This window comes from Suillus fuscotomentosus (assembly GCF_016647785.1).
Source record: "Suillus fuscotomentosus strain FC203 chromosome Unknown F5891scaffold_1, whole genome shotgun sequence".
Taxonomy (NCBI): domain Eukaryota; kingdom Fungi; phylum Basidiomycota; class Agaricomycetes; order Boletales; family Suillaceae; genus Suillus; species Suillus fuscotomentosus.
Window position 1 is genome coordinate 2,659,605 of NW_024539513.1, and position 16,938 is coordinate 2,676,542.

Here is a 16,938-nt window from a genome sequence, read left to right on the forward strand (position 1 = left end):
GCAGTCAACTGGGCGAAAGTATTAGCGTTACCTTAGTAGCAGTATTGCCATCATGTTCCTGGAGAAACGCGAACAAAGGGACCGGCACATTTCGACTGATCGCAATAAAATGATGATCTTTGGATATTGATGGAGCAGGAGAATCAGCTGGTGATTGGATATTTGAGGAGGAAACACCTGCTGCTTCTGCGACTCGCCGAAGTACACGCCGCCTCCGTTCGTGTTTCACTAGCTGTGCAGGAGTATCCACCTTGCTAGTAAGTGGATAAAATGCTTTCAAGGCTCTGTGCGCCAGCTCCCCCTAGTGAATATAACTTCAGAACCATCCTTGAGATAAGAGATGATGCTTACAATTTGAGTGGTGAAAGAATCTGTCATACCAAAGAGCTTGATGGTTCGTACATAATCACCCATGGCGTGAAACTTGTAGGTGCTCAAATTGAACCTTTTCACCCTCGGTACACTTGGTTCCAAAGCAATGCCATTAGGTCCAACACGCTGCGCCAATTTTTGTTGGCGAGCTGCCCTTTCTTTTGGTAATTCCACTGTATTGAAAACAGCGCAGGTTGAGTCGCAGAAGTTCCGCAACTGCTTAGAGAGTTTTTTGAATGTTTCCTTGAGGAAACTCAGCGTCGAATCTGAATGAATTCTTAACTTGGCGAGTGCATGCCACTGAGTGAACCTATATAAAAGAGACTGTATGATCTTATCATGGCTAGTGGGAAATAGCCCTTCAAAGACAGGTATCGCACACTGATAAGAGGCCATCAGCAAACTGGGTATAGGAGTCAAATAAAGCGAGAAGAAACCTGTAGGATATCTTCGAAGTCTCGCGCCGCCAGCCTCTTCATCTCAGACGTGTTGTTTGCGAACATTCGAATTACCCCGTCACCGAAAGTAGGAACCAGACGAAATCTGTAATGAGATAGACTTAGTGACTTGTCATGGTTACTAGTACTACATAAACTCTGCCTACCTTGCATCTAATGTTGCAACCAGCTGGTTTCCCCCCGGAAGCGCATAAAGGATCCGAACGAGGTGCTTGAATAATGCCTTCCAGGTGCCCAACTCGCACTCATGCATAAAGTCCACTACCAGCATACGAAATGGGTCAAGACCCAGTGCTCCCAGCTTCTCGACAAATGTATTCTGCAAGTCACTTTGAGCAGGTGCGCCAGGGCAACAAACAATTTGCGCTTACCAGAATAGGCACCCATGAACCTTCTCTCAGCGTCTCATCAACCTTCACGCCATCCACGGTGTTACCCCCATTGTAGATATATTCCCGTGCCTTGATAATATTAGCCGAGACGTAGATTCGAATATTGGTGACACGGCTCTTCATGTCTTTCAGGAGGCCTAGAAAAGGAAACATGTTTTTTGGTGTAAGACAACGGGGACACGGGCATGAGCCCATGTCCTTGATGGTGGCAATTAAAACCCTAAAAGTTGTTGAGTAATCTGCCAAGTTTTACGGACAAAACGCACTTTTCAGGGTAATCAGCTGAGTATGTGAATATACGCGGAAATATTCTCCACAACACACCATCGGCACATTTCAACACAATACCATGGCGGTATGCGTGAACAAAATCTTGGTCTAGTAAAACGTCCCAGCATGTGTGAAATAATTCACGTCGACAGTGTGTTTGAAGGGCAGCCATGCCACTTTTGGACATGCGAGGCAAGGCACTGAGCACATCTTTGACTTTATCGGGCAGCTGATGAACAGTTGTTTGAGAGATCATTACAAATATAGGGGGAGAACTCACCGATGGTAAAAATCCCACAAGGTGACAGGCGCCAGACTTTGGTGCCGAGCGAGCGTACTTTGTCAGATTTCTGAAGTACATATACAGGGGCCACGCCTTTGCCATTCCGAAGCTTGCCAGATGCGTGGCATCCGAAAAAAACATGAGACCAGCGATCACGCGTTCCAGTTTACATCCAGGCTCCCTCGGGAGCTTTTGCAGGTCGTCTTGGGCATCCAGCCAAGAGTCAGAAGTATACAGCTCGTCAAACACTCGCTCTTGATGGTTGTCCAATGGATCCCTCCACAGACATCTAAAAGGCGACAGGTGAAATGCACTTGCTTGGATGTCCATGAAAGCTGACCGAATGACTTCAATGAGGGGGCGAAAATGAAATCCAGAAACGGAAAAAGATCTCGCATCGTCCTCCTTCGATTTTGTAGGGATCTTGATGGTGACGCTGGCCTGGATCCAGTCATCTGGAAACTCAATTTTGCTTTTGCCAGGGTCATGATCTAACTCTCACAAACTGCTCCTCACTGAGAAGTCCTCCAAGTGCTTTGGATCAAAATCTTCCGCCAGCATCACCTCTTCAACAAGACGAGCAACTTCAGTCTCCGATTTCTTGTTGCTGCCGGAATTCATCCAAGCCATGAGTCGATAGACGGACATATTAGGGAAAGGATACGGAGGTGGGAGAATGCCTGAATCAGTCTCTTGCACAGCCATTGGGCACATAGTTGAAAGTAGCGAGGACGCGACAAATTTATCTGGCTCGAAGGATGGGCGACGAGGGTAGAGTCGGCAAAGTCCAAGAGAGTTGAAGGTGGTCTGAAATGTATCTCGTAACGTCAATAAAACTCCCTGGATTCTATATTGAGGTGGCTCTGGGTGTCGAGAAGGCGAAACATCGGTATTTTCCAAGTCATTGGTATCCTCATCAGAAAGAGGGACATCCTCAAAACATCTGGGTATTCGTCCCAGAGGGCGCCAAGGTTCTTCTGACAAGCGAAAAGAAAAACAAGTTATCAGTCGACTCAGGTGACTGACTTGGAAGGGTCATGACACACCCAAAACATTGGTATTGAGTACATTGTTGTCAGTATCAGACTGCTGCCGCTCCAGGTCCGAGTTTGACTCGGGTTGCTGGCCATGCTCAGGACCCGCTGAGCCGACACTAGACATGCCAGCCTCAATCCAGTATCTGCTTGATGGTCTGCCAGGGCACGGAACGATGGGTTTAATGCGGACGCTCCCCATATGGAGCCGGATGGGTGATATGCTCTAGAAACACAATTGAGTTGTCATTATGATAACTTCGACCCGCTGCTCCGAATTATATACAAAAGGTTGCTCACCGAAGAGTTGCCTGAGCCTCGGTTTGTTGCTGCTGGCAACGGTCATGCCAGAGTCATAGCTGCCTCTTTTGCCCTCTCGTGTCTTTTCTGGCTGATCATGACGCTGGACAGGCGGTAGGGTTTGCATGTTGCACGGTGCCTACTAAGTCCTCGACTGTCGCTGGCCACTTTCTCCCACGTGCATCCTGGAGCGTTGCAGGATATCACCATATAATCAATAAAGAGCAAAAGAAGAACAAGGCATAGAAGTTTTTTGTGCATTCGTCGGACCAGTGCTACCAGCTCTCAGCGACTCAGGTGCGCGCCAGGCTGACTCGATGATTGGCCCAGGGTGCCAGTGGTGGTGTTAGTAGTAGTAGTAGATCTTGCAAACTCACAGGCAAAGACTTGCCAAGTCAAAGTTGTGAAGCACGTGGTGCCGGGTCATACCGTACTACTAGATTTATAACCTGAACGTTCTCAGTGCTTCCAAGTTCGTTGAAGGGAACTTGTGTGAAGCAGTGCATGAAGTCTAGTTACCAAACTATCAAAATCATTATCGTGTTCTGCAGCACATTCAAGTTATCATTCATCAATATCAATCAGCAAGGATCAAAACCCTCCGTTCCCACTAAAGTGGGAGTCGGGGAATTCAATCATGTCCTGTCACGATACACATTGTAATACATTGAGATGGCTCGCTGAAGCGGCAATACCAGACTTTCGGACGCTCCCCTATTGCCCCGAGTAAATATCAGCAATCAAGGTGTCACGTACTTCGCTCGACAATGCTGTGTAGACATTATACAACCCTTCGTCCACAGCTATCCTGGCTGGGGACAAATCAAAGGCGCTCTGCAAAAAAGTACCTGTGGACAGTTCCTGAAGTGCCCACCGAAACAATGTCCCAACGAAAGCTAGTAACGGCCCAATATTTTGGTTGGTGTCATTGACCTACTGTTGGAAATTGAGGTTGTAGAAGAGGATGTGCTTGATAAAGTATCGCAATGCACTGTGGCCAAATGGTACAACTATCATTTGTCCCCCCACCTGATCCATGAATCCATAAGCATTCAACTTAGAACAATAGGGTGTATGACTTACATTGATCGATCCATTCAGGAAAGCATCGTTATCCAAAAGCTGGTCGATGATACGCACTATCTCAGCCTGGGGTTGAGTGGCCAAAGCCTCGTGTAAATTGTAGCCGTATACAACTGCGATCCTGACAATATCCTGTATTTTTTTCCTCAGGTTCTTGATGGTATGAGCGATAGTTTCAGCATCCTTCGACGCTTCGGACCCATTCGCCCATTGGGTAAGTTCGGCTGGTCGTAATTTCAGTTATCAGAATTTTTGAAAGAATATTGTGACTTACGACTATTATATTCTGCAACAACGGTAGCAAGGCTTTCGAGCACCTTCTTTGTTCTTGCTTTCGTTGAAAGCAAAAAGGAATTGTCAAAAGTTGACCGTTTCAGAATATCTTTCGCCTCCAATTTCACCTGTGGTAGGTCTTCGAGACCGAACCTCCCCGCAAGGGAGGATGAGGATTCTATTGCACTAGTAGTCAACAATCCTATAGTAGGAGGTGGTGGTAGTGACGCTGGAACAGGTGGTAGCGATGCTGAAGCAGGTGGTAGCGATGCTGGAGCAGGTGGTAGCGATGCTGGGGTGGGCAGCAGTGATGGCGGAGCAGGCAGAAGTAGTGATGCTGACATAGTTGGTACATCCGCTGTTAGGTTGTGATCATGCTCCATCATAAGATCACCATCAGCAGCTGCGAAAAGGTGTGCCCTGCGGCTACGGTTGCGAGGAGCATTAAGCCTGGCGGAGAAATTGTAAGGGGAATATCGACTCGATGATTGTAACGGTACAGATGATGACCCGGAAGAGTGTACATCGTGAATATGATCACTCGTGGCTCCGAGTTGTGTCTGTGTAGAATGCTGCAGCGAGGCTACAATGTCCTGGCCCAGGCCCTGACTACGGTGACCACCAGCCATCTCACGGCAAGCCGCAGTGGCAGCACTGCCAGTGGCACCAGGTGTGTCAAACATACTGAGGAGCACCTCCCAATCGCTTGGACTCAGATGCTGCGGCAGTGGACTTGGAGCCTGATCTATAGAAGCACAGGTCGCCTCATACCACAGTTCGAAGTCTAGTAAGTCACAGTCCATGGCAGCTTGAGATGATAGAAAATTGTCGCGGCCGTCATCATCTTCATGGCCACGATCTTCCACTTCCAAGTCGCTCGAAGGAATCATAGCGATATTCAGTCTGAGGGAGGCGATCTTGGGCAGGATTTGGCCTGCAGGGTGCGACTCGGAAGGTAGGCTTTAGTACCAGTACCAGTAGTACTATGAGCACCAGCCTGATGATAACTTAGTATTTAGCACGAGTTCAAGATTAATTATCCGTATACAGCCCTCAACGAGTGTGCGATCGCCCCCCTGAGTCCGAATCCGTGTCTGACCCTCGGCACTGGGGGCCAAGTTCACGGTCGCTGGGGCTGCAACTAAACATGTAATACTGCCTTCTTTATGACTCATAAACGAGGTGTAGTATTATGTACTTACATGCCTGATGGTCTTGTGACATTATGTGGTCAGGCTCCTCCAATGATAACAAGACATTTTTTTTCGAGCACTGCTTCTGATTCTGGTGGGTCTAGCCCCATCGACAGTGAACATTAGTGAACTCTGAAAGGTTCCGAATTGTCGTATCCTCATCACGGCGACCTCGATTTCAGATGCGGGGGAAAAGTCAGTCCGCATCGGCTATTCTTCTAAGTTCGAATGGGAAATAAATTGATACGACATCATAGGGATCACAGCATTAAAGTGACCTTACCAAATACGGAGAGTATTTCAATCTGAACGAGGTTGAGTGACTCATGCGCATCGAGGCATGCTCAATTCTAAAACATCAAGTTCAGTTCGTTTCATTTGACGTTAGTAGACAGTTTCATTTCGGCTCCGTACATTATTTCCGAGGCCGGAAAAAGGACCTGTCTCCCGGTCAAACATACTTGTTAACATTCTCAGAGTCGGCAATGAACTATCATGCTGACAGTGACAAACAACACATTCCCTGCCAGTTCCAGAACCAAGTCCAGGCATCAACAACACGATACACCATACAGGTCACATAACACGCTCGCATCAGCAACAGCGACACGGAGAAACCTATGGGAACACTTACTGGTACAATGCTAATCCGATTCAGTAGGACAAGTTTAGAGCAACAGCCGGCCTCTGGCCCCGTGAATACCATAACAACTGGCAACAAGCGTCGGTAATCAGTGTTGTTCCTATATTCGGAGATGAAACGAACTAAACTTTTTAGAATTGAGCACGCCTTCGACGAAGTGCCACTTAATCATCAATGACTAGATCTTTTCCAATATGGCAGGATAGCCTTTGGGTTTTGTGGTGCCATCTTCTTTACGTTCAAAGTTGTAACTTTAAATTAGGCTGCACGTAATATTCTACACCATGAGCTTGCGTGAGTGTAAGGTAGCTGAGTAAAATACTGTAACAGTGCCAATTGCGCCCCAATTTGCTCCCCGACACCACGTCGAATTGATTTCCGCGATTTGCTCAAGATATCCGGGTCAGTCACCATTTCAAGTTCCGCCGTGCGTCATTCTTCTTCTATATGCTTTTTTCGTCTATTACTTTTGTATATCGTTATACAGGCAATATATATATATGCACTACTATACATTTCAGCCTATTGAATACCTTGGTGAAGAATGTGTGTATCATTCAAGAGCGGTTGTACTTATGATGAGCAAGCACTCGACATTTGATTCCAGTCAATGCCCAAGTCATTGTTTTCAAAAAAAAAAGTCACACTATATGATATATGATATGTAATATATCCAATAAAATAGATCAAATGTATGGGGGTAGTGAGGAGAATGACTCAATGAGATGACGAACGTAGAATCAAGACGCTAACCAGGCAAGAACGAGATATTGCAGGTGGCTGCGCGAGGCACAAGGTATGGAAGGTCGAAGTGAGGTAGGACGGCGGCAGCGCCAGGTTAGCGGTAGCACGAGAAATGTCGTGGTCGGGTGCGCAATATCAGGTTTATGGAAGGGCGAGGAAGGCTTGGTGTTGGCGTACCAGGGTAGTGAAAGGTTGCAGGATGTTGCCCTGGGAGCATGGGTGCTGTCGAAGTATAAGTTGAGGGTCCGAGCAACTGCGCAAAGGCGACAAGGCGCAGGGAGTCGAAGTGGGAATCAGGGGGCTGTAGTATGTCATGACGGCAGCACCGGGTCAGTGCGAGCACGAGGAAGGTCTTGGTTGGATATGTGGGGCAATGGAAGGAACAGCAGGATAATAAAAGGTGGGAAGGGGCCCTGGTTGGGTGTGTTGGCGTACAGTGGGAGGTGACAGAAGGTTTCCCCAGGGTACAGATAATTGGTTGAGGGCGGCCCTGCACCAGATGTTTGGGAGTTGAATGCGGGAGCAACGAGCAACGAGAGTTCCTGCTTAAAACATTGTCAGCAGTAAAAATATGATCTGAGTGCATTGTGCAAGTTTACACATGCGTAGTACAACCGAGGGTGAAGAGGAGGCTGTCATCATGGATGACGACGAGGAAAAAGAAAATAGAATAGAAGTATTTGACTTACGTAACTGCCAACGCAGCGTCCATCCCAGGGCTAAAGAGGCCGGGTGTTCGGACTTTTTGTGGGTATTACTCAACACTCACCGGGCATGAAGCTTGAAGTTCATACTACAACGTAGTCATGTATATGTCAGCATCATGCCGTGCTCTCTAACTGTGGCCTGCCATGACCTCACTCGCAGTCTGCTCTCTACACTCGAACTGGTGGCAGAAGGGGCTGTGCCGATCAGTGAATTCATGGATCCATGATATGGTAGTCATGAAACCTATAATCCGATACAAGGCCTGATAGCATGGTCACTAATCACTGCCTCCAGGAAGCCCTTCGGCAAGCCTCAATGAGAATTGGAACTCTGACCGTCAGATAATCATGTGTGACACAAAGGTTTGAAATTATCTAACGTATTTGTAGGGCTGACACAGCCATTTCCTAATGAGAGGAATATTTCAATCCCATACTGGTATTACCATATCATTGCGGTGGCGGCCCACAGTACTATTTCAGCGGAGATTCTCCAGCAAAATGAGGCGAGTAACTTCTATCCATTCTTGAAATTAATACATCGTTGCTGACCGCAGGTACCCAAACAGGACGGTATTTCAATCCCAAAGCGGCTTAAACTGGGACCTGAGTGCCTATCCTTTTGTTGAACTTTCAGTCCTGGAGTTCTTGTTTCCTGATATTAATCACCCAACGCACAGATGACTGCTGCCGTGTCAAGTATGCTTGCCTGTCTTATTCCTCCAAGCTCTATCAGAGAGCTTAGTCCCGCTCTTGAGGACAGTGTAGAATCTTATCGACTTATGTCTTGCAATGTTAAGACACCTGGCTCCAACTCCCCAAATCTCGCTGAGAGAAAATTGTCCCATCACACGAACGCATCATCCGGGCGTTTCACTCGTCGTCCACCATTATCACCATCATCAGACACCTCTGAGTCGTCAGAAGATGAGCTTCATGCCCTTCCACGCCTCCCTCACCTGAAAAATTTGTCTCATTATGTGCAACGCGCCAAGAGACAGTTCAAGCCTTATGACAGGCGCCGCGGCCACGGGCCCAATGCAATAGAGCTTCGTTTTTTTCAAAGGACCGTCAGGAAGTACTCCGGCAAGACTGAACTGAGTTTGGTTGATGTTCAAGAGGTATGTTGGGCTTTAATGATATAACTTCACACTGATAAGCATTTGATATCAGGGCAAAGAGCTCTTCGAGCGTGGCATGAGAGGTATGTCTCTCGAGGCCACCAATCAAGCTGTCGTTGCAATGCAAGCTACTCGCGAATGCAAGCGCTTACGTGCCCTGACGACGGCTTGGGAGATTGAATCGTCAGTTCAACATACCAAGCTTTTTGAAAAGATTCTCGAGCAGGATGCTCTAGAGTATGCCCAAAGTGCCGAAGAAGCTTCATCTTTCAAAAAGATGTTGGTTGGACGTACCTTGCCAGACCTCGAAGGCGAGGTTGATTTTAATATCGGCGCATTTAGCCGCGATCTCACATCGTTCGTTGTGGCTGATGTCCAACTCGATCACATGGAATGTCTCGTGCGCGACTCCAGTCTTCCCGAGGACGATGACTCAAGCCTGTCCGAGGACGATGCCCATATGGAGGGGGGCTCCCCTGACTCAGACTCCGAGGTTGAATTTGATAGCTGAGGTGAGTTATCATCACATCGACGTTGTGTATAATCCTGATCATAATACAGAACCCTTCTGGAGTCGGATATTTATCAAGTGTATGTTTATGTAACATGCTGTTGATATTGTACATATGTTACGGATCTGATTCGATGTGCTAGGTGACCGCTATATCATGCAACAAATAACCACGAGAATGACTATGTTTGAAATGCATGCAGTATATCAGAAATCAGACATCAATGAAGTTTTAGAGGCAAGCCGTATTTGTATGGCCGTATATTTTTCTGCCCGGACAGAGCTATACTTCTATCTCTACTGCTATTAGGTGGCGCTGCCACATCTACAATATATAAGTACGAAACGGTTGATCCCGCGGAACCAATTCATGTGACTCTCCTGTCTGTGCTCCACCTGTGCTCGTGCTGAGCTCCACCTGTCCTCTCAATTGGTCTAGCGCCATGTGCGCTTGACGTCTATCGATCATTGTCCTCCTAACTACATACTCCTCCACCTGTGCGTGCTTATGCCACCACATTCAACGGATGAGTCAAGGACTCACGCTCGAAAATGCGGTTCTGGACATCCGTACAGATTCGTTCGCGCACGGACAGCTTTACACATTATAAGCAGATTAAACATTTGTGAAGAGCAACTTCATCTACCTAGCATGCCAATTACCCATATCCTTTCGAAACTTGTTCTTTCAGCAAGCTCCGCACTCGTTGCGTTCGGGTGTTGGAAGTTAGGAGAGCGAGTATGGCACAATCTTAGGTCCCCACTGCGCATACTACAAGGCCCAAAAGGAACAAGCTGGCTATATGGAAACTTGAAGGACATTTTCAAGGCGGTATAGTTATCCATCGAACTCACCATTGCGCTGTCCTCATTGAAGACTTGCAGGAAAATTCAGTCCTTCACGAGCAATGGGTGGAGCAATATGGGACGACCCTGAAATACAAAGGGTTCTTCTTTGTATGTTCAATTTCTCCTGCATTACAAAACTTACCACGTCTGAAATTCTTTCTCAGTCAGACCGATTGTTCACGATGGACACCCGCGCACTGAACCATGTTCTCACCCATAGTAGCGATTATCAGAAACCGTCACAAGTCCGGTATAATCTCTCTAGAATTTTGGGTGAAGGTGCGTGCCAGTGTGTCTACTGTTATCCCAGAGTCACATCTGAAATCATCTCAGGTGTCCTGTTTGTTGAAGGTGCGATCTCGGCTGCATAATATTTACACTTCCATTAATGCCGGTCTCAAGGGGCTCAACATCGTCAGCAGGTCTGTTTTGACATGCATCTCTGTGTTATCATACTGATGCCATGTCTCAGAGAAGGATCATGGTACGATTCGCCTTTGTTTGCCTTGGATCAATAAATCATGTCTTTCGAAGAACCCCGCCTTTGGACCCGCCCAGATCCGCGCACTAACGGACATCTTCTTGAGCAAATCGATCAAGGTAAGCTTGGCTTGTTTCTTACTAGATATGGATATAGATGTCGACGCTGCTGTCTTTCAGCTTCGAGACATCTGGTCTACCATGACCGTTGCCAGTGAACACGCGGCTCGGATGGATATCATGCCCTGGCTGAGCAAAATGACGTTGGACGTCATCGGTGTAGAGAATTATGCCTCTCATGGCGTGATATGGTGCTTTACACTAGGAAGTACATAGCACGAACTTGTAGCGTCACTCTGTGCACTACCCACAGCTATCTCTATATGACGCGCAGCTTTCCCGCGCAACGCGCGCCATGCGCGCACCATTCCCGCGCTTCGCGATGTATACGCGCGCGCGCGTTCCCGCGCTTGCGCGCCCTATGGCGCCAGCCATCCAGAAGCATCCATCCACTGTCCACCAAGCTCCCTAGTGCGTATATTTCCATTTCCTTTATTAGCATAGTTCCACCTTTATTTTTATCATGCATTCTCACTCATATATATATTTACATACCTACTCGGTAGCGCTTCGGCTCCGCTTGACCGCGCTTAGGCGCGCTATATAAGCGCCAGCAGTACATACTATTACTTACCTACTTTTCCTACTTTTCACTTACTAGTTACTACCCACTTACTACTTAGCAGAATATAGTAGAAAGCTATTCCTTTACATTTTGCACTCTTATATCTCTTATCTTGCTTATATCTTCACATAAGTTTAGTCTCTCTTATTTCCGCTTACACGCGCGCACTTTCCCGCGCTTTGCGCTAATACGCGCGCGCGTTCCCGCGCCTTCGTACCTTGCGCGCACCTGCGCTTTCTCGCGCTTCGCTTAAGCGCACACTTCTAGATCCTTGCTGCACTCACTTCCCCTATAGGGTCGAACGCACTTGCTTCTCAAGTAACGCAGACTAGGCAGCGCGCGACCTTACAACTTTTACAGATACAGTCAGGAGCTTCTTTTGTTCCTCATTGTATTGTTGTTTCTACAACTGGAGCCCACCGCGAGGGGAGCAGTCAGCAAGATCTAGTTTTGCGCATCTTCACACTTCACGCTATTTAACGCATAAAGGTCAATCTCTTTGCATATTCAAAAGCTAACCAATTTCTAGTCACGCATTCTCGCGCCTTGTGCGCGCGCTTTCCCACGCCTGTGCGCCTTGCGCGCGCACCTTTCATGCGCCTAAATGCCTTATAGATTGCCCATCCGCGGCACAGCAAACGCGCCCAAGTTCGACGGCACTACAGACAACCTCGCCGAATTTATTGACGCATATGAGCAGCTTGCTGATGAAGCAGGACTCCAAGGACTCGACCGCATCAAAGGTATCATCCGCTACCTTGCGCGCGATGATCGAGAACTATGGGGAGGCATGCCAGAAGCGGCAGTAGATAATTACAGCGCCTTTTTAGATGAGGTGAAGGTAATGTATCCTGGATGGGATGGTAAAAGACGCTACGCGCTCGCGGACTTGCGCGCCATCGCGCGCGAATACGCTAACAAACCAATGCCCTCTTGCACAGAACTAAGCAGTTACCTGCGCGCATTCAGGAAGATTATGCAGCCACTCATGGACGAAGACCGTATTGGAAAGGCCGAACGCGACCACTTATTCATGGAAGGAATCCCTAGCGATGCTCAGGCGCAAATCCGCTTGCGCCTTATGATCAAGTTCCCTGACCACCACCCATACGACCCATACCCATTTATGGACGTCTTTGCAGCTGCGCAGTTCCTATTATCTGGGCGCGCTTTTCCCGCGCCAAGCGCACCAGTAAGCGCACCAATTAGCGCGCCCACTATAGCGCCAAACACGCCAGTTAGCGCACCAGTGGCTAAGTGCCAAGATCGCTATCACGCGAGCCACACAACCCAGGATACGACCACCAGTACTAATGCGACAGCAGGACTCTTCTATTGCGCACCCTCAGAAGTTGCACTTGACAAAAGGCCACCAGTTCCTATTCTTGCGCCTCGCGCGCGCGCCTTTCCCGCGCCTTCGCGCAATTCACACACACCTCCACCATCAACTATGCCAGCATGCAAAACTATACCAGACTGTATCACTCTAGATCACGAACTCGAGCGTGCGCTCGCGAAGCGCAACCAGACGCGCACTGCAGGCGCCTCTTCACCATCATCCTCATCAGCACCATCTCCTTCACAATCCGCATCATCATCACCATCAATCGCATCATTAGTAGTCAGGGATGACTCTAAACATCCATTGCACACTAACGCGCCATCGCTCGAATCGCGCGCGCCTATCGCTATCGCATCGCACGCGCCTACCGCTATCGAATCACCAGAAGTCAGGGATGACTCTAAACATCCATTGCACACTAACGCACCACTAGAAACATGCTCGCCCCTCGCTATTGCATCGCTTACGGAAGAAACCTCGCCAATCGCACCATCGCCATCACCGCTATCACCACTCGCATCATTAGAGGTCAGGGATGACCCTAAACATCCATTGCACCTTGGCGCGCCTATAGAGGAGCCTTCTGCCGCATCAGAGGCTCAAGTTGCACCTTGCATCAACCAGAGTTTGTCTCTGGAAATTCCAGATGTCACTCGCGATCACGCGCACATCGCACATTTTGCTTCCAGTGACTATCGCGCGCCGGTAAAGCATCCATGCATCATACCACCTAACCACCAAGCAGAGCATGTCTCAGGCGACCCTGGCGCAACTCAGGCGCACCATATTGCGCCTGAGGACGCGCAATGCGCGCGCCTAGAGGTATTGTATATTTACCCTCATCTCATTTCGCGCTTTTTGTCTCTTTCATGTTTAAAGCTCTTAAGGAGCTATATGACCATTCCAAACACTTTAATTTCATCCTTGCACTACCCCTTGTTCACGCGCCATGATCACGCACATCGCGCAATATGCGCGCGCGTTCCCGCGCCTCGCGCACTCATAATTTTAGCAGAGTTTTCACGCTACCGCATTTCTATCGCTTCTCCCCTTCTAAACCGCATTTCTATCATTCAACACAAAGTATATTTCAATCAGCCATCCAGGCGCGACTTAGGCGCGCACCTGACACATACATATGCGCCTAACTCCCCTATCATCATCTTTAACTTTGCACTTCCCACATTTATTCACATTCTGCGCGCTTTTGCTTACCATGTCAATTTCATTCCTGCGCGCCTTGATGCGCACTATTCTCCTTCACCTATGCGCCTATTGCGCCTTGATATACCACCCTTACAGCCCATTGGCGCAACATTTGCGCCTAATTCTTCACTATACATGTCTCTCGCTAATGCATTTGCAGAGAAATGGCCGTTCCTCGCGTGTTCGGCCAATATAATTAAATTCGCGCGAAATCGCACCAAGGCGCGCACATCGCGCGCATCCTATCAGCTTGTAGGGCGCCCCTACACCCCTTGCAGCGCCTCCCATTGGCGCGCCTTCAACCTGCAGCGCGTTGTGCAGGAATTCATTCTGCCAGTTACAAGCCCCCCCCAAATACGCCAGCCTTGCGCATTCCAACCCTACCTTGGGTAAAGCGTCAGCTCGCAAGAGACGCGAAGCGCGCTAGTCACGCGCGCTCGCACGTGCTCAAGGAGGAGGATCGAGCGCTTCAGCGGCGCATCAAAGGAGGAACATATACCAACACTGTTTCATAGGATATTGTTTGTTTTACCCTGGGTTTCGTCCAGTGCTCTTTCATTTCATTTTCTCTCATTATAACACTGTCCAAAAGACTAATAACACACTGATATATGCATATAGGAATCACCTAGAAGAAAAACAACCATAGATCGTGCCCGCCTAGCTCAATAGTATATTTCCTCTTCGCACGCATGACGCGGCACCATGCTCCTTTTTACCTTAGAACGCGCACATATGCGCGCAGTCTTCCCACGCTCACGCGCATATACGCGCACATACGCTTCACGCGCGCGCGTGCGCGCTTCCCGCGCCTTTCTCATAGGAAGGTGTAGATGTTGACAGCTGCACGAAGAAGACAAGTCGGATAGGACATCCGCAAAGTTTACCATTTTCCCTTCATATTTTCACTTATAGTTTTACTCATGCTGTTCAAACCTTTAGCAACTAATATTTAGCACGCCTAGTAGGACTTGGTTTGGACATGGATTGGATTGCTCCTGGACTGCGCCACTTCGCGCCATCCCCACAGAATACAACACATGCGACACTCATGCGCGTTCTCGCGCCTTGCGCGCGCGCACTTTCCCGCGCTATATGGATATGCGCGCATCTCGCCCACGCTTTGCGCGCCACATCCATATCACCCTTGCATCATCGCCCCACACCCATGGCACATTAATCACATCAGAGTCACCCTCGCAATCCACCATGCTACGCTTCATTCCCGCGCCTTCACGCATAGCGCGCGCGCATTCTCGCGCCTCGCGCGTAACATGCGCGCAACTTCCCGCGCTTCACACATACCATTCTTATGATCACGCATTCATCGCCCAACAACCAAAGCATCGTACATGCATCGCACATGCATACTATCACGCGAAACCCTCACCACACACGCACTGAGTGGGGACACTCAGAATTTAAGTCCCTGGGAGATGTAGAGAATTATGCCTCTCATGGCGTGATATGGTGCTTTACACTAGGAAGTACATAGCACGAACTTGTAGCGTCACTCTGTGCACTACCCACAGCTATCTCTATATGACGCGCAGCTTTCCCGCGCAACGCGCGCCATGCGCGCACCATTCCCGCGCTTCGCGATGTATACGCGCGCGCGCGTTCCCGCGCTTGCGCGCCCTATGGCGCCAGCCATCCAGAAGCATCCATCCACTGTCCACCAAGCTCCCTAGTGCGTATATTTCCATTTCCTTTATTAGCATAGTTCCACCTTTATTTTTATCATGCATTCTCACTCATATATATATTTACATACCTACTCGGTAGCGCTTCGGCTCCGCTTGACCGCGCTTAGGCGCGCTATATAAGCGCCAGCAGTACATACTATTACTTACCTACTTTTCCTACTTTTCACTTACTAGTTACTACCCACTTACTACTTAGCAGAATATAGTAGAAAGCTATTCCTTTACATTTTGCACTCTTATATCTCTTATCTTGCTTATATCTTCACATAAGTTTAGTCTCTCTTATTTCCGCTTACACGCGCGCACTTTCCCGCGCTTTGCGCTAATACGCGCGCGCGTTCCCGCGCCTTCGTACCTTGCGCGCACCTGCGCTTTCTCGCGCTTCGCTTAAGCGCACACTTCTAGATCCTTGCTGCACTCACTTCCCCTATAGGGTCGAACGCACTTGCTTCTCAAGTAACGCAGACTAGGCAGCGCGCGACCTTACAACTTTTACAGATACAGTCAGGAGCTTCTTTTGTTCCTCATTGTATTGTTGTTTCTACATCGGGCTTGTAGGTATGTCCTTTCCGAAGAAGCTTCCTAGCAATACCGAATGAGTGTCGTAGGTTTCAACTATGAGTTCGACGCCCTGAATGCAACCGATAAACCAAATGAACTTAACCAAGCCTTCTCAGTCATGTTTTCTGCCAGTCAGCAGATTAGCATCATCCCCATACTTAAGGCATATTCCTTTGCTCCGATGGATCGTAAGTTTACCATCGCCACCTGACATAAATTGCTGCTAACTCCCCTCAGCCCTCTGATCGCGATCGCAAGATAGATGCAGCCCAAAAGACGATGGGTCGCATCGGCAGCCAGCTCCTGCATGATGCTAAAGCCGCCGTCATATCCTCTCACAGCACTGAAAAAGGTGGTTCCATTGAGAAGAGTTGTCTTCAAGGGCGCAATTTACTTAGTTTACTTGTTCATGCCAATATGGCAACCGATATCCCCGAAAACCAGAGGATATCAGAGAACAAAGACCAGCTTCCCTTGCTGGTGAAGCCGTATTGCAAGACCTCAGGACTCTCGTACCAGTTCTAGTGAAAAGCCCGGATGAACTTGACTAATATCGAGATCACGGGCATCCTATTTGGACCTTTCCGAGTCGTGTGTGTTAATAGTTATGTCCTTGACCTACCATGGGACACTTGTGTGCCCCCGCACCCTTTCCGACCTCTGATTGCTTTTGTTCCTGTTTCTATTCAGCACCCTTGGAATATCTACATCTGTTTTCTTCACTC

The 16,938-nt window shown here is 48.5% G+C and overlaps 3 protein-coding genes across 3 annotated transcripts; 2 read left to right on the forward strand and 1 right to left on the reverse strand.

The window, feature by feature from the left end:
* Window positions 1-3,700: 3,700 nt before the first annotated feature.
* Window positions 3,701-5,355, reverse strand: F5891DRAFT_974197 (uncharacterized protein; the record flags this gene model as incomplete). The annotated part of the gene is made up of 6 exons (XM_041376428.1): window positions 3,701-3,751; window positions 3,776-3,823; window positions 3,866-3,917; window positions 4,047-4,138; window positions 4,193-4,416; window positions 4,467-5,355. 6 exons carry the CDS (start codon window positions 5,353-5,355, stop codon window positions 3,701-3,703), a joined length of 1,356 nt encoding a protein of 451 aa, XP_041234486.1.
* A 1,744-nt stretch (window positions 5,356-7,099) lies between these two features.
* F5891DRAFT_974198 (uncharacterized protein) lies at window positions 7,100-8,350 on the forward strand (the record flags this gene model as incomplete). The annotated part of the gene is made up of 6 exons (XM_041376429.1): window positions 7,100-7,351; window positions 7,396-7,466; window positions 7,655-7,792; window positions 7,913-7,959; window positions 8,143-8,262; window positions 8,310-8,350. The coding sequence occupies 6 exons, from the start codon at window positions 7,100-7,102 to the stop codon at window positions 8,348-8,350; spliced, it is 669 nt and encodes a 222-aa protein (XP_041234487.1).
* A 1,686-nt stretch (window positions 8,351-10,036) lies between these two features.
* Window positions 10,037-11,245, forward strand: F5891DRAFT_1206696 (cytochrome P450; the record flags this gene model as incomplete). The annotated part of the gene is made up of 9 exons (XM_041369045.1): window positions 10,037-10,216; window positions 10,270-10,341; window positions 10,398-10,512; window positions 10,567-10,584; window positions 10,636-10,655; window positions 10,706-10,717; window positions 10,768-10,833; window positions 10,894-11,016; window positions 11,087-11,245. 9 exons carry the CDS (start codon window positions 10,037-10,039, stop codon window positions 11,243-11,245), a joined length of 765 nt encoding a protein of 254 aa, XP_041234488.1.
* Window positions 11,246-16,938: the final 5,693 nt, after the last annotated feature.